We start from the raw sequence: 22065 nt of genomic DNA on the forward strand, positions 1-22065 counted from the left end.
AAAGGGGACGCCGTCTGCCGTAATGTGTAAAAAGGGGGGCGCTGTCTTCCGTAATGTGTAAAAAGGGGACGCTGCCTTCCGTAATGTGTAAAAAGGGGGACTGTCTGCCATAATTTGTAAAAAGGGGACGCTGTCTGCTGTAATGTGTAAAAAGGGGACGCTGTCTGCTGTAATGTGTAAAAGGGGCTCTACCTGGTGTAGTGGCGCTACTGTGCGGTGTAATTTGAATAATGGAGACTACTGTGCACCGTAGTATGAATTGGTATTATTTTGTGGCCACACCCTTTCCCCATGAAGCCACACCCCTAATTTTTTGCGCGCGACCACTGCGCGTACTGCCCATATTTTACATAAGGTGGGGGGTGCCAATACCGTTTCTTGCACACAGCGCTAAAATGCCTAGTTACGGCACTGCCATTCATCATTAACCAATGTTCGGTACTTTGCTCCTGCACTAAACCCGAACTGCACATGTGCAGTATGGGTCTGCGATGGCGGACGCAGGACAGCATCAAAATGTCAGTGTTTGAAATTCTGTTGCTGTTTGGGGAAGGGGCCTGTCGCCGGCATTGCAGGGGGGAGAGACAAGGCCAAGATCAGAAGACAGAGATTTCCTGGCCTCTGTGTAGCAAATGTGGCGGCTGGCTTGAGCGCCCCCCCATGGGTCATGTTGTCGGATATGATTCTATACCGCATCCTAGGATGCAGCTCAGATCGGTAATGCAGCAGGAGGTAAGACGCCCCCTGCTGTAAAACCATATTAGTGCGCACGTCTACCATTCAAAATCGTTGACATGTGGGGGGACGCCCAGCACAGTGCAAGTTCGCCTGCATGCTGGGTCTTGCCCTCTCCACCGCAGACATGCAAAAGCATTGCACAGCGGCAAAGGCAAATGGCTACCGCCATGTTTTGGGCGGCAGTGGCTGCGTGTGACGTTACGCAGCCGCCGCGACCCGCCCCAGCAATGGTTCGGACACGCCTCCCTTGTCCTGACCACGCCCCCCACAATGCCACCAACAGGCTGTGCGGCTTCTGCGCGTGCACATACACTGCACTGGCCTTCAGCCAGCGTACGCTGCAGCAACCAGGTCTGAATTAGGCCCTATGTAAGCGGCAACGATGGCAACTTCAACCACATCTGAATGAGGGCCCTTGAGCGCAACCTAAGAAAACTTGTAGTACATTAAGTAGAGGAGTAAGTTTACAGTGCTCTGTGGCATGTCGATGTAGTATACACCTTTCACACCGCACAAATAACCTGGTATCGACCCGAGTTGAATACAGTGGCTCTGTAAACGGATTCCCGGGTCGAGACGACCCGGGACCCGTTTACAAGATAGGGAGAGGCGGTGCAGAGATGAGCTGATCTCCCAGCGCCGTCTCCACCTTCGCCCCCCCTTGCCGGCTCCGCCCCCCACCACTATGGCAACCGACCCGGCAATATGCAGGTTCTGGAAGACCGCCGAAAGAGGCAGGAGAGTCTCCAATGCCGGATCCCACCCGGGAAGGACCCGTTTCTAATTCCCAGGTGGGATCCGGCATTGGAGATGTGAAAGGGGTATTAGTCTCTATCTGTATCTCCATCAAGCTGGAACTCTGATAACTAAAATCCATGAATTGAAACCACGTTTTATTTTTTGTTTGTTTGTTTTATTATAAACAGAAAAACTCTTTATTTCTCAATTAAAAAAAAAGAAAAACAGTCCAATGAAATATCATAAGAAAAAAGTGAATCAACAACTTAATATCTTCATTCTCGAATTACATATCTTCAGCCCTTTCCTGTTTTTATACATATATTTACACATACTTATAGTACATACACACCAACAAAGACAGCCACAAACCATCAGCCTGGAAGCCCTTATATTACATTGTGATAAAGAAATGAGAAAGAAACTTGAATATTGCATCATCCAAAACTTTATATATGTGTTTCCTAAATAGCGTTATGTACAAAGAGGAATTCATAGGAAATGCCTTTAAAGTGATAAAGTATCTTATGGCTCGTACTCAAGTCTGGGGGCCAGTCTACTGCTATGTTACATTGAGGGGGAGATGTATCAAAGCTTGGAGAGAGATAAAGTGCCATCCAATCAACTCCTGTCATTTTACAAACACATCCTGTGAAATGGCAGTTTGAAGATGATTGGATAGTACTTTATTGCTCTTCGCTTTATCTCTTTCCAAACTTTGATACATCTCCCCCAGAGTGTACTGTAGGATGGAGACTAATAGCAATTTTGGTTAAACAGAGATGGAGCCCAACTGTTGCATGGGGAGGCAGTCAATTGAACGCCGGATGGGATCCTGACGGTGAATTAACCGATGCGGGAATCCCAACACAAGCTGCAATACCACAGCACCACCCTAGGGGGATAGAACCCTGTGCACTCGCCACCGGTATTATCCCAGCTGTCAGGATCCCGACAGCCAGGATCTCATACTGATCCCATTGCAGGCAAGAATAACAATCTGCCTGGTGTGCAGCTAGGTGGTGTGGGACAGATGTATTAAGTCTGGAGAAGTGATAATGCACCAGCCAATCAGCTCCAATATGTAAATTGACAGTTATGAGTTGATTGGCTGGTGCGTTAACACCTTGCACTTATCACTACTTTATCACTTCTCCAGGCTTAATACATCTGCCCCTGTGTTCACTAAAAGGTTAAAAGATAACTTTACTGTAAAAATATTGGGGCAGATTAACCTGGAGAAGGCATAAGGAAGTGATAAACCAGTGATAAGTGCAAGGTGATAAACGCACCAGCCAATCAGCTACAATATGTAAATTAACAGTTAGGAGCCGATTGGCTGGTGAATTTATCACCTTGCACTTATCACTGGTTTATCACTTCCTTACGCCGTCTCTAGGCTTAATACATCTGCCCCATTGATTCCTATAACTAATGCTGCAATGATGTTCACTGCAATAAAAAAATATACTGGATCACCCACAGATGCAGCATGCTGCAGTGTCTCGCTCACACAGTTTTCAGTATATATTAGAAATGTTTCTGACATACTGTGTTGACAAGCATTGTATATAGGGCATATCTATGTCCCATCATTCAAGCTGACAGCTCAAAGTGATTCCAGTTAAAACAACAAATGTAATTAAATGGTTTTACCCTAATGGCGTACTACTAGTCACTCACAGTAAATGTGGAAGCAACTCACAATCTTTTGCGTTCTTTTGGAATAAACTACATACAGCATCTTTTCTATCAGTGGAACCACAGTACAGTGGAAAAGACATGTTTTTCTGTGGATTTAGGATGCAGCTGCTCGTTGCACTTTCCATAATGTAAAGCGTCCTTCTTGCCAAAGTGGACAACGGACAATGGAAAATTAAATTATGGCCATCTGTGTTCCTCTGGTCATAGACACTGCCCAGGCTTCTCTCCACAAATATCAATGATCTCTGTGAGCACCCATGTCTTCCTCTTCATTAACATGCCAAAAAAAAAAAAAAACGAACTAAGGATATGGCTTTAAAAAGCACTTAGGGCACCATTTAAGAACAAGACATAACCTCTTTAGCACTCGCTAAATGGTTAATGGTTGTTTTTTTTCCCATATTCAACAAACAGCGGTAAACTAAGATCACCACTGTTTGTCACTGTACCGCTGACACCATCTACAGATGACAAGAGTGATATTGTCCCCGTGTCGGCAATGGTATCCGTTTGGATGGTCGACCATGTTATGGTCGACATTCATTAGGGCGACCACTATTGGTCGACATTGACATGGTCGACATGGACGCATGGTCGACACATGAAAAGGTCGACACATGGAAAGGTCAATATGAGGTTTTTTTTTTTTATTATTTTGGGGAACTTTTCCATACTTTACGATCCACGTGGACTACGATTGGGAACGGTAATCTGTGCCGAGCGCAGCGAGGCACCTTGCCCGAAGCATGGCGGGCGAAGCGAGCCATGCGAGGGGACGCGGTGCAGTAATTGGTGTTCCCCGTCACTTTACGAAGAAACCGACACCAAAAAAAGTTTCAAAAACTCATGTCGGCCTTTCCATGTGTCGACCTTTCACGTGTCGACCATTTTCATGTGTCGACCATTTGTCCATGTCAGCCAATAGTGGTCGACCTAATGACTGTCTACCATAACATGGTCGACCATTCATACCGGAACCGTCAGCAATGGGGACCCAGCACAGCCATTTAAGCTTTAGCAAAGCCTTGCAGGGATTGGCCAGTCCCCGTCGGGTAATAAGATCTGTTGTTAAATGGGGTGCATAATGTGTACAAATACTCAGTCCACATCCATTCCATGTAGTCTCATACAATGCAAAAGTTATTGGGAAACTGTTAACAGTCTGAGAATTCTTAATGCTAGGAAAATAGTAATGATAAGTTATGGACTTTCACTGGCGCACATAAGACAAATATAATACAGTACTCCACAAAGCGACAATGTGCAGTATAATTCTTCACACATTTAAGGCAGCATCCATCCTTATAATACAACTACATGCTTTTAAAATTATAATTCTATCAGCAAAGTGTTGCATAATGATATCTACGCATAAATACAATCTTACAAAGGGATCATGAATCTTTAATTGCTATGGTTTTAATCAGCGCAACAAAGCTCAACGTGTCTACGACTCTTACCTATGCATGCATATGTATTACATTTACTACTAAATGTAGAGTGTTGACGTTAAAGGTCATTTAGTAGCACTGAATTTATGCGCCAAACATGCATTCGGACCAAAAGAACCCAACACTCGATGTCACACCGCCCAACATGGCAAACTTCCAAAATAGATTACGGCCAAAAGCGGGCTTGACCGTGACCCATTCGGGGGGGGGGGGGGGTCTACCACACGGAGGCAGTGACCACGGCTATAGGGGACGAGAATGTTCTGGGCATATAAAAAGCAAATGTTAAATGGTTACTATGGTTCAATGCAAATTTTGCACTAAAATGCAATGTTACTAGATGCTACCTACTGATTTTTCTTTACACTAATACTTGTGTCCATTACAGATCATTAATTTCATTTAGATTGAAGCATGCAAGGCTGGATTTGCTTACATATAGCTGCAAGGACTGAGAGATCACATCTATTACAATTTATCAGCATTTTACTGTCAACATCCACATGAATATTATATTTAGTCCTTTGCTAATATACTACACTCCCCCCTTGGGGCACAGCCAGAGTTGTGGAACTGGCTCTGCTACCGGAATATGTCGGCAGTCGGGATCCCGACGTGCCATTGATTTTATCATCCATGTAACTGTCCAAAATTCATGGTCACTGCATATTTTCATTCACATTAAACACTGTATTATTAATATGGCGTAGCTGCACTTTCCACTTAGTTACAATCGAAATGTCTTCAGCATCCATCCTAACCAGACAATTGTAAACTTATTGTAAAAAATTTATATGTAGGTTATTATTCAGGAAGAAAATGTGATATTTCATGGGATTGGCAATACAATATTCCCATTATATTGTAAAATTAGTAATGATCTTCTCTGCAGGATGTGTCTCAGTTGTCCGTAGAAAGACAAAAAGTGCCTAAATGTGGACATATAAAATTGTTATCTTCCCCATTCTCCACTCAAGATTGTGTCTTCAGCTTGCGAATACGATTCCTAATCCTTGGCTTTTTATTTCCTAAAAATCAACAATAATTAGTTACATTAGGGAACATATATTCAATTATAAAAGTTGTTTGTACATTACATGTTTAGTTTATTTTTCTACATGTATAATTCACGATAATAAATATACAATGTTTTAAAATTAATTTGAACACATTTAATTGGATGAATCGCCTAATGTCCTTTTAATAAATATGAACCTGCCAGATGTCTTGCATTATTTTATTTTGGCATGTAACCTATAGAGTGCTCTGTTTGTATATTTGTTTTTCTAATAGATTAAAAAAGTATTTGTTTTAAGAGATTTTTATTATTATATTTTTTATATTTATTTTTAATTATTTTCTCCCTAATGATAATACAGTACATATACATAAATAAACAAACCTATTAATAGCTAAATAAATTAAATAAATACAGAGTTCTAGCAATTTATGCATTAAAAAAAGTTCTGATATTAAAATAAGTTCAGTTTACAAAGCAGTTTATTATTCTTACGAAAACAGAAAAAAGGGAAGAAAAAAAAACTTGGTTCCACTGAATAAAATGAAAAGTTCATCTGAGTGTTTTTTTTTTTTCCTTTGGGTTTCTATGTATTTTTTTTTATTAATTAATGTTCAGCAGCGATGATTTATATATTACTTGTTAAAGGCAGAGGCAATTTATAAAGTCATCCATTGACCTTTAAAACTACAAATTGTTTTTGCAAACAAAAAAATTTGTTTTTGCAAACACATTAATTTTTTTTTAATTATGTTCCTTCAAATATATGTGGAGAGCAATTAAAAAAAAAACCTCTTCAGAACAAGATGTTTTTTATAAAGAAGGGAAGTATCATGACAAATGCCATAAATACAAAAAAGTAGTCAACTAAATAGCCATAGTCAGTAAATTTGAAGGCGGGGCCTCTCTTTATATGCTGCTAGGACAGTTGCTATGAAACCAAGTTTATTTTTACATTTTTTCCTTCCAAATAATTTTCTTTTCTTTTAGCACTAAATTATATCGGATAAATATCCCCACACACCTTTCTTGCACGTACTAATACAGTCTTCACGTCTGACAAAGTTGTTAGAGTTTCCCCCACAACCAGTGTATGTAAACTCTTCACAGGCTTTGCTTTCAACGTTGAAATAATAGCGAGTAACAGAAGCAGAGCATGATCCCCCATCCATTGGGCTATAGCAGAAACTGGGAGCATCTACAAACACAAAACCAAACAGCCGCTTTACTTACAGCGTCAATGCAGTAAAGTTCTAAAAATTTTACAGGGACCACTAGCATAAAAAAATATTTGTTGGCTTTGTTCTTTCAAATATCTAGCACTATCTTGTTTTTGACGCGTTTCACTTTTTCTTTTTAATTTGAAGTGTGCAGGACAAATGTTTCTACAACAGCAGCCTGTTAACAAATGAGCAAAACAATGGTGCAAGGTTCAAAAGACAAACATTTTGCCTTATTCAGGTGTCTTGAATTGATGTAAAAATAGATCAAATATTTGAAAAGTGCTAGTGACTGGGCTGTGTCTAGATAACTGTCCAAATTCCAGAGGTGCTCATGTCCGCCCAGTGGTGAAAACCTGAAATACACACAAGGCGCTTTGATAGGCACGCGCCTCTTAGCTGCGCACCCCTTTCTACTATGGTACAGTTGTTACGGATTTGGGTTTTGTAACCACAGAAGACAAAGAGGGGTTATGATAGGGGTTATGATATATAAGTTAAGCTAGGTACACACTAGACAATATGTCGTCCGATCCGGCGTATTGGACCGACATATCAGGCATATCGTCTAGTGTGTACCCACTATGTCGCTGACGATGCAAGTTCCCGCGTGTCGTCCGCAACATCCTTTGTCGACGGACGACATATCTAGAGAGGGCCGTCGCTGCCCTCGCTGCCGGCATCGACAAGTGTGTATGCACTTTCTGATGCCTGTTCCCCCGCTGGGTCCCGGCCGCTGCGATGTTGCTGTGTACACACATTGTGTAGTGGGTACCCAGCTTTAGTCACTGGATCTATATTAGTACACTTGTATATACGATATTGCAATCGTCACTATACACATAGGGGGTCATTCCGAGTCGATCATTCACACTGACATGCGGGGGGACGCCCAGCACAGGGCTAGTCCGCCCCGCATGTCAGTGCCACCCCCCCCGCAGAAGTGCAAAGGCATCGCACAGCGGCGATGCCTTTGCACTTCAAGAGCACAGTAACTCCCGACCAGCACAGATTTAGCGTGCTGTCTGGGAGCTACTCGTTGCTCCCCGGCCCGCAGCGGCTGCGTGTGACGTCACGCAGTTGCCGCGGCCCGCCCCCCCAACGGTCCGGCCACGCCTGCGTCGGCCGGACCGCGCCCCCTAAACGGCGGCTCAACGCCGCCATCCAGCCCCCTCCTGCCCAGCGACCGCCTCTGCCTCAGTTCCAACCGAGAAACTGTAGCGAGCGATCGGGTCGGAATGACCCCCATAGAGCTTTGTAAGGGAACTAAAAGGGAGGAAGCTGGTAGAAAATAAAATTGTGGTCATGTATTTTTGTGACAAATACCTTCTCTTCATTAATGCATCTGTATAATTGCTATGACCACAATCTTATGAAAAGAGTCCTATAGAGTCAGTGATAGAAATAGCGCCACCACCAGGTTTAGAAGTGCTTAATCAAATTGATCCACCACCAAGCACACACATATCAAAATCTATAACATTTCACACTTACTCCCTATTCTACATTGTTTACCTTATTTCTTCCTAGACTTGATGTACTTTAGAGTCCTGGGAATGCACTAAATCAATAAAGAATATTCCTTCCTTAACTAGTTTTTAGATACGCTAGGAAATTATTATATAGGGGTATGAGTTGTACTGCGGTTAAAGTTACATTTTACAGAATACATAATGAATTCACTTTTTAAACGTAGAAATTACATAAACAATTTGGAAACTTTGTTACATATTAAAGTGAATATTGCATTTATTCTGATTAATACATGGCTTTTTTACTTGTTACTAGACTGTTAAGTACACTGATGAGCAAAAAGCATCACGCAGGAAGCAGGACCAATACCAGGAGACTAGGGATGCTGGGGGATTATATTGCATTTATAAAGGTGACAGAAAGTGTATGCAGCGCCACACAGGGAAACATTTATAAAAAAGGGTAGAATGTGTCACTAGCACAGTGATGTTGGGGAATGTGTCACTACAGAGTCGCTGGGGTGTATGCGACACACCACAAAGGTGAGGGTGGATTTGGTACTACTGAGGTGAGGGGGGATGTGGTACTACAGGGATGAGGGGTGGATGTGTTACTACAGGGGTAAGGGGTTATGTGTAACTATAGAGGTGAGGGGTAGATGTTTCACTACAAGGTAAAGGGGGCTGTGTTACTACAGGGGTGAGGGGTAGATGTGTCACTACAGATGTGAGAGGGGCTGTTTTACTACAGAGGTGAGAGGGAATGTGTTACTACAGAGGTGAGGGGGGCTGTGTTTACTACCGAGGTGAGAGGGGATGTGTTACCACAGAGGTGATGGGGTATGTGTTACAACAGAGGTGCGAGGGGATGTGTTACAACAGAGGTGCAAGGGGATGTGTTAATACAGAGGTGAGGGGGGCTGTGTTACTTCAGGGGTGAGGGGGGGATGTGTTACTACAGGGGTGAGGGGGGATGTGTTACTACAGAGGTCGGGTGGATGTGTTACTACAGAAGTAAGGGGGTATGTGTAAATATAGATGTGAGGGGGTATGTGTTACTGTAGAGGTGAGGAGGGATGTGTCACTACAGAGGTGAGGGGTAGTTGTGTCACTACAGAGGTGAGAGGGGCTGTGTTACTACAGGGGTGAGGGGTAGATGTGTCACTACAGAGGTGAAAGGGTTGTGTTACTACAGGGGTGAGGGGTAGATGTGTTACTACAGGGGTGAGAGGGGCTGTGTTACTACACAGGTGTGGGGAGGATGTGTTACTATAGAGGTGAGAGGGAATGTGTCACTACAGAGGTGTGGGGTGGATGTGTTACTATAGAGGTGAGGGAGGGTGTGCTACTATAGAGGTGACAGTGGATCTGTTACTACAGAGGTGAGGTGGGGTTTTGCTACAGAGGTGATGGGGGATGTGTTACTACAGAGGTGACAGGGGATGTGTTACTACAGAGGTGACAGGGGAAGTGTTACTACAGAGGTGAGGGGTGATGTGTTACTACAGAGGTGAGGGGTGATGTGTTACTACAGAGGTGAGGGGGGATGTGTTACTACAGAGGTGAGGGGGGATGTGTTACTACAGAGGTGAGGGGGGATGTGTCACTGTAGAGGTGAGGGGTAGTTGTGTCACTACAGAGGTGAGAGGGGCTGTGTTTCTACAGGGGTGAGGGGTAGATGTGTCACTACAGAGGTGAAAGGGTTGTGTTACTACAGAGGTGTGGGGAGAATGTGTTACTATAGAGGTGAGAGGGACTGTGTTACTACACAGGTGTGGGGAGAATGTGTTACTATAGAGGTGAGAGGGGATGTGTTACTACAGAGGTGTGGGGTGGATGTGTTACTACAGATGTGAGGGGGGATGTGTTACTACAGATGTGAGGGGGGATGTGTTACTACAAAGGTGAGAGGGGATGTGTTACTATAGAGGTGAGGGGGGATGTGCTACTATAGAGGTGAGGGGGGATGTGTTACTACAGAGGTGAGGGGGGATGTGTCACTGTAGAGGTGAGGGGTAGTTGTGTCACTACAGAGGTGAGAGGGGCTGTGTTTCTACAGGGGTGAGGGGTAGATGTGTCACTACAGGGGTGAAAGGGTTGTGTTACTACGGGGGTGAGGGGTAGATGTGTTACTACAGAGGTGTGAGGGACTGTGTTACTACACAGGTGTGGGGAGAATGTGTTACTATAGAGGTGAGGGGGGATGTGTTACTATAGAGGTGAGGGGGGATGTGCTACTGTAGAGGTGAGGGGGGATGTGCTACTATAGAGGTGAGGGGGGATGTGCTACTGTAGAGGTGAGGGGGGATGTGCTACTATAGAGGTGAGGGGGGATGTGCTACTATAGAGGTGAGGGGGATGTGCTACTATAGAGGTGAGGGGGGATGTGTTACTACAGAGGTGAGGGGGGATGTGTCACTGTAGAGGTGAGGGGTAGTTGTGTCACTACAGAGGTGAGAGGGGCTGTGTTACTACAGGGGTGAGGGGTAGATGTGTTACTACAGAGGTGAAAGGGTTGTGTTACTACAGGGGTGAGGGGTAGATGTGTTACTACAGAGGTGTGAGGGACTGTGTTACTACACAGGTGTGGGGAGAATGTGTTACTATAGAGGTGAGGGGGGATGTGTTACTATAGAGGTGAGGGGGGATGTGCTACTGTAGAGGTGAGGGGGGATGTGCTACTATAGAGGTGAGGGGGGATGTGTTACTATAGAGGTGAGGGGGGATGTGCTACTATAGAGGTGAGGGGGGATGTGCTACTATAGAGGTGAGGGGGGATGTGCTACTATAGAGGTGAGGGGGGATGTGTTACTACAGAGGTGAGGGGGGATGTGTCACTAGAGGTGAGGGGTAGTTGTGTCACTACAGAGGTGAGAGGGGCTGTGTTACTACAGGGGTGAGGGGTAGATGTGTTACTACAGAGGTGAAAGGGTTGTGTTTCTACAGGGGTGAGGGGTAGATGTGTTACTACAGAGGTGTGAGGGACTGTGTTACTACACAGGTGTGGGGAGAATGTGTTACTATAGAGGTGAGAGGGGATGTGTTACTACAGAGGTGTGGGGTGGATGTGTTACTACAGATGTGAGGGGGGATGTGTTACTACAGAGGTGAGAGGGGATGTGTTACTATAGAGGTGAGGGGGGATGTGCTACTGTAGAGGTGAGGGGGGATGTGCTACTGTAGAGGTGAGGGGGGATGTGTTACTATAGAGGTGAGGGGGGATGTGTTACTACAGAGGTGAGAGGGGATGTGTTACTGTAGAGGTGAGGGGGGATGTGCTACTGTAGAGGTGAGGGGGGATGTGCTACTGTAGAGGTGAGGGGGGATGTGCTACTGTAGAGGTGAGGGGGGATGTGCTACTGTAGAGCTGAGGGGGGATGTGCTACTATAGAGGTGAGGGGGGATGTGTTACTATAGAGGTGAGGGGGGATGTGCTACTGTAGAGGTGAGGGGGGATGTGCTACTATAGAGGTGAGAGGGAATGTGTTACTACAGAGGTGTGGGGGGGATGTGTTACTATAGAGGTGAGGGGGGATGTGCTACTATAGAGGTGACAGTGGATCAGTTACTACAGAGGTGAGGTGGGGTTTTGCTACAGAGGTGATGAGGGATGTGTTACTACAGAGGTGACAGGGGATGTGTTACTACAGAGGTGAGGGGTGATGTGTTACAATAGGGGTGAGGGGTAGATGTTTCACTACAGGGGTGATGGGAGATGTGTCACTACAGTGATAAGTGACGCCAAATATGTTACAGGAGAGAGCCCACTCCCACCAATTAGTTGCAGTACACATATTTTAGTAGTAAATTTGACATGTTTAAAAAAGTCAAGTTTTATAGTAACTCGTTTAAAAAAAGTTCAGTCTACAGTACTATACCTTTATTTTTATTTATTTATTTATTTATTATTCTGTTGTTTTAGTCCTCTATTACATTGTAATGTCTTATTTTACTGTTTAGCATTCAATAATTGAATTATCGTCATCACTTTACATTATGATGAGACATTATATCCAGTGTGCAGAACACGAATGACGTCACTTACTTCGCTTGGGCGCACATTTCTCCAGACAAGATGCTTCGTCTCTGAAATTGTTGTCGTTGCCGTAGCAGCCGCCATATATGAACTGTTCACACTTCATGCTGGCCAAGTTATAAGCGTAGCGCTTCAGGTAGCTCCGGCAAGGCCCTGTCTCTTCCTCCATTCTGCACACTTTAGGCACTTCTGAAATTTCGGAAGAGAAGTAGGTAAGTCACCTATGCTCAAGCATGGATAGCCTTAAAACCTGGGGAGGGGGAGATTTATCGAATCTTGGAGAGCAATACAGTGGAGAAGATGACTGCAGCAACCAATCAGGCTGTGACAAATACACGACAGCTAGAAAGCTGATTCAAGATTTGATAACTCTCCCCTTGAGCTTGGGTAACACTGCTGTAGCGCAATGTGGAACAGCAACTAAGGGCCCAGATGTTCTTTGCACCTACAGGGAATACAGTTTATTTTTATTATAATTCCTTTATAAAGCACCAGTAATTTACACCGTGCTGTAAACAGAATATATCTCATTCAGTCTCGGCCCCATTAGAACTACAGTCTAAAAACTACAGACAAGCACACACACTAGAGAGTCTGGGAGGAAATCCACGCAACATTGAGGAATGCATACAAACTCCACACAGATTTGTGCATGACGGAAAATGTTACTTATGACAGTGTGGTGAGGTGATGCAAACCACTGTGCCACCACACTGCCCATTTACCTAAGAGCCAATTGTCCACCCATTATTAAAAGGAACCCTCCTAAAATTGAATATATTCTACAGTAATGGCATCTTGCAAAATGTATCTCTGTATGTGTGTAACACAAGGGAATTCAAGTATCAAGCTGGTGAATTGCAACTCAAGTATCTCCGTGCTATTCACAGAAGAGATCCCTGTCTGTAAACTGTAAGTTACCTGGGAAAGAACAGAACAGTAATGCACATGAGGGGAGTCATTCCGACCCGATCGCTCGCTGCAGTTTATCGCAGAGATCGAGTCGGAACTGTGCATGCGCCGGATGTTGCTGGGCGGGAGGGGGTTGGACGGCGGCGTTAAGCCGCCTTTTAGGGAGTGCAGTCCGGCCAACGCAGGCGTGGCCGGACCGTTGAGGAAGGGGGGGGGCGGGTCGCGGCGGCTGCGTGACGTGACACCCAGCCGCTGCGACCCGAGGCAGCGAAGAGGTTCTCCCAGCCAGCCGCAGGAGCACCGCTGGCTGGGAGTAACTCCTGAGATGCAAAAGCATTGCCTCTGTGCGATGCTTTTGCATTTCTGCGGGGGGAGGGGCGGCACTGACATGCGGGGCTGACTAGCTCTGTGCTGGGCGTCCCCCTGCTCTTTGTGACTGCCTGATCGTAGCTGTGCTACATTTAGCACAGCTACGATCAACTCGGAATGACCCCCGAGATGTAGAACATTTAACAGTAACACAGGAAATCAGACCTGATCATAGCAGCAACTTTGTTAGCAGACGGGCAAAACCATGTACACTGCGGGGGGGGGGGGGGGGGGGGGCAGATATAACATGTGCAGAGAGAGAGGTCTGAATTAGGCCCACAGGTGGTTACCTAGAACTGGTGCTGGATGATATAATAAGCATTGTAGATGGAAACATCTCCAATATCTGGGCAATAATATTATAGCAAAAACATGCCGTGCGGGGGGGGGGGGGGGGGGGTGGGGGGGTATATTAATCCAAATTTTAAAGAATCCCTCCGATACTTACAAATACATTGTTCTACATTTCTTGTTTCCTTATGTGATTATTCTGCAAGGCCTTTACAGCAGAAAGGCTTATAACACAAAGCTACTTTATGGAAACAACTGTACAAGGTACACAACAGATGTCATGCTCAACAGTAATGTGGTAGAGCAATGATATAAAGACAATGATAAAAAGCACAGATCAACATATATAACGCAAACGTTGCAGAAAGGCAAGTACTAGTCAGTAAATTAAAGAAACATTAGGGGGTAAAACCACTTTAAAAAGAGGAACAGACTGATTTTTTGCTGAACCATTACTCACTGGCCATCTGCAGTGTTTTCGCATCCAAGCCTAGAAGCTGCCTGCCGCTGTCACTTACTGACACCAGCAAATATTTTGCAAACAATAAAAGAGCAATGTGACACTGCTGCTCAGTTTTTGTTTGTAATCTGTCTATGAAGCTCAAATATGAAGTTCACTAGATGCACAGCGCCAAGAACCGGCACTACTAGATGTTCACCCTGCACGTTTCATGGTGCCATCTATTCTCTGTCCTCGGTTGACATTTCTGCAAACTGGAAGTACGTTACAGACAGAAACATCTTAAGAGACACATTCTACAACGTCTCCTGGTCTTCCCAAATATTGCTACGTTCAGCCTCATTGATGATTTAAATTCATTGTGAGAATTCGGAGACATTGAGTTTTCCTGGGATATTTTGTTTGTCTGTGGCTCAGCTGCCTTTACATAGGGAGAAATGCACAACTGGAAAACAAAAGATACCTCCTGATATAAGCTTAGAATGATGGTGGTCATTCCGAGTTGATCGCTAGCTGCATTAGTTCGCTGTGCAGCGATGAGGCAAAAAAGCGGTGCTTCTGCGCATGCGTATGCGGTGCAATGCGCACGTGCGACGTACTAATACAATGAACAATGTAGTATCACCCAGGGTCTAGCGAAGCTTTTCAATCGCACTGCTGGCCGCAGAGTGATTGACATGAAGTGGGCATTTCTGGGTGTCAACTGACCATTATCAGGGAATGTTCGTAAAAACGCAGGCGTGACAGAAAAAATGCAGGCGTGGCTGGGCGAACGCAGGGCGTGTTTGTGACGTCAAAACAGGAACTGAACAGTCTGAAGTGTTCGCAAACGCTGAGTAGGTTTTGAGCTACTCTAAAACTGCACAAAACAACTTTGCAGCTGCTCTGCGATCCTTTCGTTCTCACTTCTGCTAAGCTAAAATACACTCCCAGTGGGAGGCGGCATAGCATTTGCATGGCTGCTAAAAACTGCTAGCGAGCGATCAACTCAGAATAACCACCAATACCCGATCCAGCCAGTTCAGAGCTGCATCAGTCTATTAGCAGAGTGGAAGTGCAGTAACTGTGCGCCCCTCAGCCCAGCGAGCATCGCCCCTAAAATTGAGCCCACTTCAACCCTTTATGTTGTGTCACTAAGCTTGATAATCAAATTGACATCACATTTTGACCTGCTCCATACAATTAGGCATATGTGTCACCTACTCAGTACTTTGCAAGTAGTATCCTCACTCTGCCCAACTCCTGCCTTGTTCTGTAAATGTATGTGGTTTCGAAGAAATTGAGGTGCCCTTGCAAAATTGAGGTACATAGCACCTCAGAAGAGGGTTTTGCACAAATACCACAATTCATTAATAAAGTAAGCAGTCAAAGGATACAGTCTATTTACTAAGCCTTGGATGGAGATAAAGTTGACAGAAATAACCTCCCAGCCAATCGGCTCCTGACTGCCATGTCACAGGATGGGTTTGAAAAATGACAGTTAGGAGCTGATTGGCTGTTACTTTATCTCCATCCACTTTGCTGCAGCGCAATCCAAAATCCAAACAGGGGAGATACACCAACTGCCACCTCAACCGCTGCCAAACATCGCCGCCCAGTACTCACTGGCAGTTGGTGTGGCTCCCACCCCTGGAGCCGCAAGACAGTATAAACTTCTGCGCATGTAGTCCATCAATAAGATGAATACAAAGCCTACCAGTGCTCCCTGTAGGATATAATTATACCGTCAAAAGCTGCCCACTGCTGCCAGTGTACCACTGCAATAACAACATCAATACATGTTCATAAAAGAAACTTACTTTTGATTTTCCAGCATGTTTTTTCACAGTCTTCCAGACTCTCGAAATTGTTTCCATTACCACCGCAGCCTCCATATAGGAACTCCAGGCATGTCTGCGTGTACCTATCGTAATAATAATGAGGCAGCTGTCCTCGGCAGGGACCTTCAACCTTGGGCTGGAGGCAGACCGTCATGTTACCTGCAATGCAACCAGGATTTCATATAGGTCATAGGTTACAGACAGAACACACTCAGCCATTGCACATTCTCATACACAAAGCAAGCAGCCACAACACAGACTTGGGTCCTGCAACCCTGTCATGCAAAACCAAAGAAAGCCTGCAACATAATCATAGGAGCTGCAGAAGGTGTTTAATTGTCTTTTATTTTTTTTAAAGGTAGCAGATTTTTAGGGGGATATGTACTAAGCCTTGAAGAGAGATAAAGTGGAGAAAGATAAAGTACCCGCCAATTAGCTCCTATCTGTGGGGGTGATTCAGACGTGATCGCTGCTGTGTGTTTTCGCACTGTGGGCGACTAGGTCCTAACTACGTACGCACCGCAATACACACGCGCGTCGGACAACAACAACATGCATCGCCAGTCAAAACAGGATGGTGCGGAAAATCCGACCGCACGGGCGTTCCCAAGGTGATTGACAGAAGGAAGCCGTTTGTGGGTGGTAACTGAGCGTTTATTGGGAGTGTCAGGGAAAACGCAGGCGTGCCCCAGCGTTTTCAGGGAGGGTGTGTGACGCCAGCTCCGGCCCCGGTCAGACTGTTCTGATCGCACTGTAGGAGTAAGTCCTGGGCTGCGCAGGGACTGCACACACTGGGTTTTTGCAGTTCGGCGTACACATGCATCACAAAACATGCAAATTCTGCCAAAACATTTGAACCTATCTTAATTTAGATGCTTTTAAAAACAATCAACCCTCAGGACGTATAACAATGGATCAAATCATTTCACAGAAAATGCAGCAAATCTTTTGTGTTTCTATGTCTTTACCCCATTCTCCCACCCCCCTCTCCCCCTGAGTATTGTGGAGCATTCCTAGATAGGAATGTGTGTTCTAGCATTTCCATAGTCACCCAGCTCTCCACTGAACAGATGCTGCAACTTTGTGCTTTAAGGGTTAAAAAAAAATCCTGCACTCAAACAAAGAAACAAAATCCACTATATACTGTGTCAGCCACTGGGCACTTGCAAGGACTTTTACAGTACTTTGCGTGCGATTCCTTCAAGTGTATTAACTTCCAAAGTTTATGCACTTTAAAATAAAAAAGTAGATAAACATAAAAACAACGAAACAGGCAAACAAAAGTAATGCAAAGTGTATCTCCAAATCATATTAAACACTTCCTTCTGCCCGGTCATATAGAGGCAATACAAGACAGAAACGCATGGAAGTCGCATGGACTGGCTACACTGTATATCTTACTTCTTCCTGCATGGTCTTCGTGCTGTGAAGCTCCCATAGCAATTTGTACCAGCAGGCTGGCAGCTAGCAGGCACCGGACAGCAGAGGCTGGCATGGCTGTGGGATGGAAGTGGACTTTGGACTGTAGGTCTGAGCAACACCCAGGAAACTGCTTGTACAAGGTGGAGCTGTGTGTGGGCTCAATGCACAGAAGAAAGTTGCAGAAGCACTTACTTATATACAGGGGAAAGAGTTTATGCCCCCTAGCACTGTAGACAGAGGGTGTCCCCCTCTGCAGAAGGAGTGGCTTTTGTGACTCACGCCTTATGGTTAGACCTCATCATCTATTATTAATGTTATCCAACCTGATAATATCCAGCCAGCGTCATCCATATAGGGAGGAGAGTTGTGCAAGAGTTTGGTAGAAGTTATTACACTGGGTTGAAGCAACAAGCACTCCTCCCTCATGTTACAATTTCTCATGGGTTAGACAGAGGCTGATGTTACTCTATGGGGATAATAAGACTTCATATGACAGCACTGTGCTAATAATGACATTTTCTGGAGGGGTTACTCTTCAGGATATAGAAGTGACTAAAGCCAAGTGGTGCTTTCCCTGTCAGGGCAGTGACAGTACTGAAAGTAAAAGTGTGTTAAGTAACTGGGGAGGACCACTCATTTATCCATTATCATTTCCACACAGCTGTCTGAGGAATATTACCAGTAATACCAAAGTACATTAGTAAGTATAGTGTGTAAATGCTTCCAGTACCACAATGCACTGTAGTGCCTCCAGGTTACATTTTGCTACACAGAAACCCCAGTTCATATATGCCACAGTGCTCCATATTGGTCATGCAGCTGTAAATGGGGGCCGCATAGTGTGTGGGGGTACCTAGGCGATCACTTTGGTTGCCCTGCTGTTAATCCGGCTGTGGATATCAGAAAGCCTTGGTTTTGCTCCAAATATCGTTGCCATTTTGCTTAATTCCGAAATGTCAGTGTGCCGTTGTTCTGTAACACCCATGGGCTATATTTACTAAAAAGTGGTTTTACAAGCAGCTGATTTTTTATGGTTTTTAGACAGTTTTGCATTGGGATTTGTAGCAGCGTGTTTTTAAATCTATATATAGCATGTATTGCCTTTCTTTTTTAATTGCCTTAAATCCAGCTGCAAAACTGCTGAAAACCCATATAATATAGGCAGTTGGTAAAACTGCCTTTTAGCAAATTGTCCATCAAATGTCAGCTTGCCCTTGCTCCGTAATGACAAATGTCAGCTTGCCCTTGCTCCGTAATGACAAATGTCAGCTTGCCCTTGCTCCGTAATGACAAATGTCAGCGTGCCCTTGCTCCGTAATGACAAATGTCAGCGTGCCCTTGCTCTGTCATGACAAATGCATACCTCCCCACTGTCCCGATTTTCACAGGACAGTCCCGTTTTTTGGGGGGATTGTCCCGCTGTCCGACTTGTGGGCCGCAGTGTCCCACAGGAGTGGGGGGGAGGGGCAGTTGGAAGGCTCCTATCCAGGGGCGGATTGGGAACAAAAAGCGGCCCTGGAAAAATTTGTACTAGTGGCCCCACATGGGCAGCACCAGAGGTGTAAGGTCTAGCCATGGGCCATGGCAGCAGCACCCTCCCCCCAAAACTTTCCAGATAGTGGGCATGTCCAGCATCAAGGGGGAAGTTAAAAAGAAATAAAATTAAATATTGTGAGCACATTATATGATACACCTTCAGAATTTAGGAAACTATATACCGGTAATTCTTTAGAAAGATATATTTTCTTGCTTATTACACCAACCGTATCCCAATCACTATTCACTCAATCCTATATGTCAGCCAAGCAGTTAGACAGAGCACACACTAGATCATCTGCAATCACAGGCTAAGTGGCAAAGTAATTTTCATATATGCAAATTATTTTGCATCTTATTCATTATGTCTATAAAAAGGACCACATGTCCTCAAACAAAACAGGCCCCGTGGGTGTGTCGACCCACCGGGAATCTTCCCTGTAAACCCTATGGCCAATCCGCCTCTGCTCCTATCGCTGCTCAGCTGTAGAACAGCGGTGAATAGACACTGTGCGTCTTTTCACGGCACTCAGAGGGACTTGGGGGCAAGCCAGCAGTTCACAGAGCGCTGGGCATGCGCCCATACTGACAGTCACGAGAGGCATGGCTCACGATTGCGGCATTCCTGTGAAGCCTCACCCCCTTTATTGAGGCCATGCCCCCTTTTTGGGCGAGTGTGAGGCGCAGGAATCCCGATTGCCTTGGCAAGAAAGTTGGGAGGTATGCTAATGTCAGCACGACGTTAATCCATAGCAACATATGTCAGTGTGCCCTTGCTCCGTAACGACAAATGTCAGTATGCTCTTGCTATGTAAATGTCAATTGTCAGTGTGCCGTTGCTCCGTAGCGACTGATGTCAGCGTGCCCTTGCTCCGTAATGACAAATGTCAGTGTGCTCTTGCTCTGTAAATGTCAATTGTCAGCGTGCCTTTGCTCCGTAGCGACTGATGTCAGCGTGCCATTGCTTCGTAATGACAGATGTCAGCGTGCCATTGCTATGTAGCGACAGATGTCAGCATGCCGTTGCTCCATAATGACAAATGTCAGTGTGATTTGTTTGGGAGGGTTCAGTATGACTTACTGATGGACCGGATGCTGTCCATCACAATCCCAACAGCCCCCCATTTAGCCCCCGGCCCTAACCCTCACCTTTTCCCTACCCTAACCCTCTCATGTGGGTGCCTAACCCTAACCCTCCTGGGTGGTGCCTAACCCTAACCCTCCCCGCTTGGTGCCTAACCCTAACTCTCCCCTCCCCGCCCCCCTTTCTTCTCCTCTTCCAAAGAGGAGATTAGTAAAGTTTGTAAGTATGGTATATTGCACATCTAACAATCAGGGAACACCATAAAGAAGATTCCGGAGCCCCACCTGAGGTGCTGCAGTAATTCACTTAGTGGATAGCCCCACAGGATTACACACCTCTAGGTAGGACAGGAAGCTAAAGTGAGGAGGGGGCCCATGTGCAGTGTCCGTGTGCCCCCTCACCTCCTTGCTGGTGCAGTTGCCTAGTTGCACTGCGCACGCAGAGGTCTGCGAGTATATGATGGCCGTACCATTTTCCAGCGCCAGCACAGGGGAGGCAAGTATAATGTCTGGGTGCAGGGTGTCCCAGATAAACTGCATAAACCTCTGCCAGCTAATCCAGAGTCTGCAGTATCTGTATACATACAATACATGCAGGTAGGGTGAGCCACATACCAGGCTTGCTGGAGCTTGCACTGTTGATGTAAGCTTGGTATTAAAGCTGTCAGCCTTACAGGAGATACACATTTTTTTAACCGAGGTGCTGTATCCAGTTGAAGAAGCCACCCCCCCCGCCCCCCCATAAAACTCATTGCTGAGAGGTTCTCCACCTCTAGTGACCACTTATATCACTTTTACCCCGCAGCTAAAATCCCGGGCTATTGACATGATAACCCGGGAGTGGCTCAGTGTAAAAGGGTTTACCCGAGTCTCGTTACCCGGGAATCCAACCCTGCTACCTGCCAGGGTTGATCTGGGGAAGGAACTGGGTTGCAGTGGAGTGTAAATGGATTAGCGGGGTCGATGCGACCCAATGCCTGTTCACTGTATAGAGAAGAGGCGGCGCTTGGAAATCATCTGATCTCAAAGCGCTGCCTCCGCACGTGTCGGCAGATTGCCGGGTCGGCTGCATGTCTGGAAGAGAGCTCACGAGTCACACCTAGGATGGAGCTATGACAAATCCGGGTACGACTCGGAATTTAGGTATAAAAGCTGTATTAGTAAGAGGTGCAGAGGGGAGGTAAAAGCAAAAGTGTTCTTAAGTTACTGTGTATTGTGATAGAACTGAGGGCAGATATACAGATTTTAAGATGTTACTGTATTTAATAAATTCACTGTATAAGAGCTCTGTCTGCTCTGTGTTCAGCGCACAATGATTCTGTGAACTTACGCTGGACTTCGCCTGTGTAGTGGTGAGTAAGACTGGAACCTTGGAATCGGGGATCTGCTGTATTGGATGGTACATTGGACAAGGCTTTTTGTTGTACATTACTTCTGGTTTTCTACCCCATAGACAGGGGCGGATTGGGAACAAAAAGCGGCCCTGGAAAAATTTGTACTAGTGGCCCCACATGGGCAGCACCAGAGGTGTAAGGTCTAGCCATGGGCCATGGCAGCAGCACCCTCCCCCCCAAGACTTCCCAGATAGTAGGCAATTCCAGCATCAAGGGCGGAGTTAAAAAGAAATAAAATTAAATATTATGAGCACATTATATGATACTTCTTCAGAATTTAGAAAACTATATAATTCTTTAGAAATATATATTTTCTCGCTTATTACACCAACCGTATCCCAATCACTATTCACTCAATCTTATATGTCAGCCAAGCAGGCAGACAGAGCATACACTAGATC

The 22065-nt window shown here is 45.3% G+C and overlaps 1 protein-coding gene across 1 annotated transcript; it reads right to left on the bottom strand.

Annotated features, from left to right (window-relative positions):
- Positions 1–1629: 1629 nt before the first annotated feature.
- Positions 1630–17948, bottom strand: TFPI2 (tissue factor pathway inhibitor 2). Its single transcript, XM_063921393.1, has 5 exons — positions 17631–17948; positions 16209–16388; positions 12387–12566; positions 6674–6847; positions 1630–5659 (listed from the first exon to the last, which is right to left on the bottom strand). Exons 1-5 carry the CDS (start codon positions 17722–17724, stop codon positions 5604–5606), a joined length of 684 nt encoding a protein of 227 aa, XP_063777463.1. The 5' UTR covers positions 17725–17948; the 3' UTR covers positions 1630–5603.
- Positions 17949–22065: the final 4117 nt, after the last annotated feature.

This window comes from Pseudophryne corroboree, chromosome 5 (genome assembly GCF_028390025.1).
Source record: "Pseudophryne corroboree isolate aPseCor3 chromosome 5, aPseCor3.hap2, whole genome shotgun sequence".
In the NCBI taxonomy this organism is placed as follows: Eukaryota; Metazoa; Chordata; class Amphibia; order Anura; family Myobatrachidae; genus Pseudophryne; species Pseudophryne corroboree.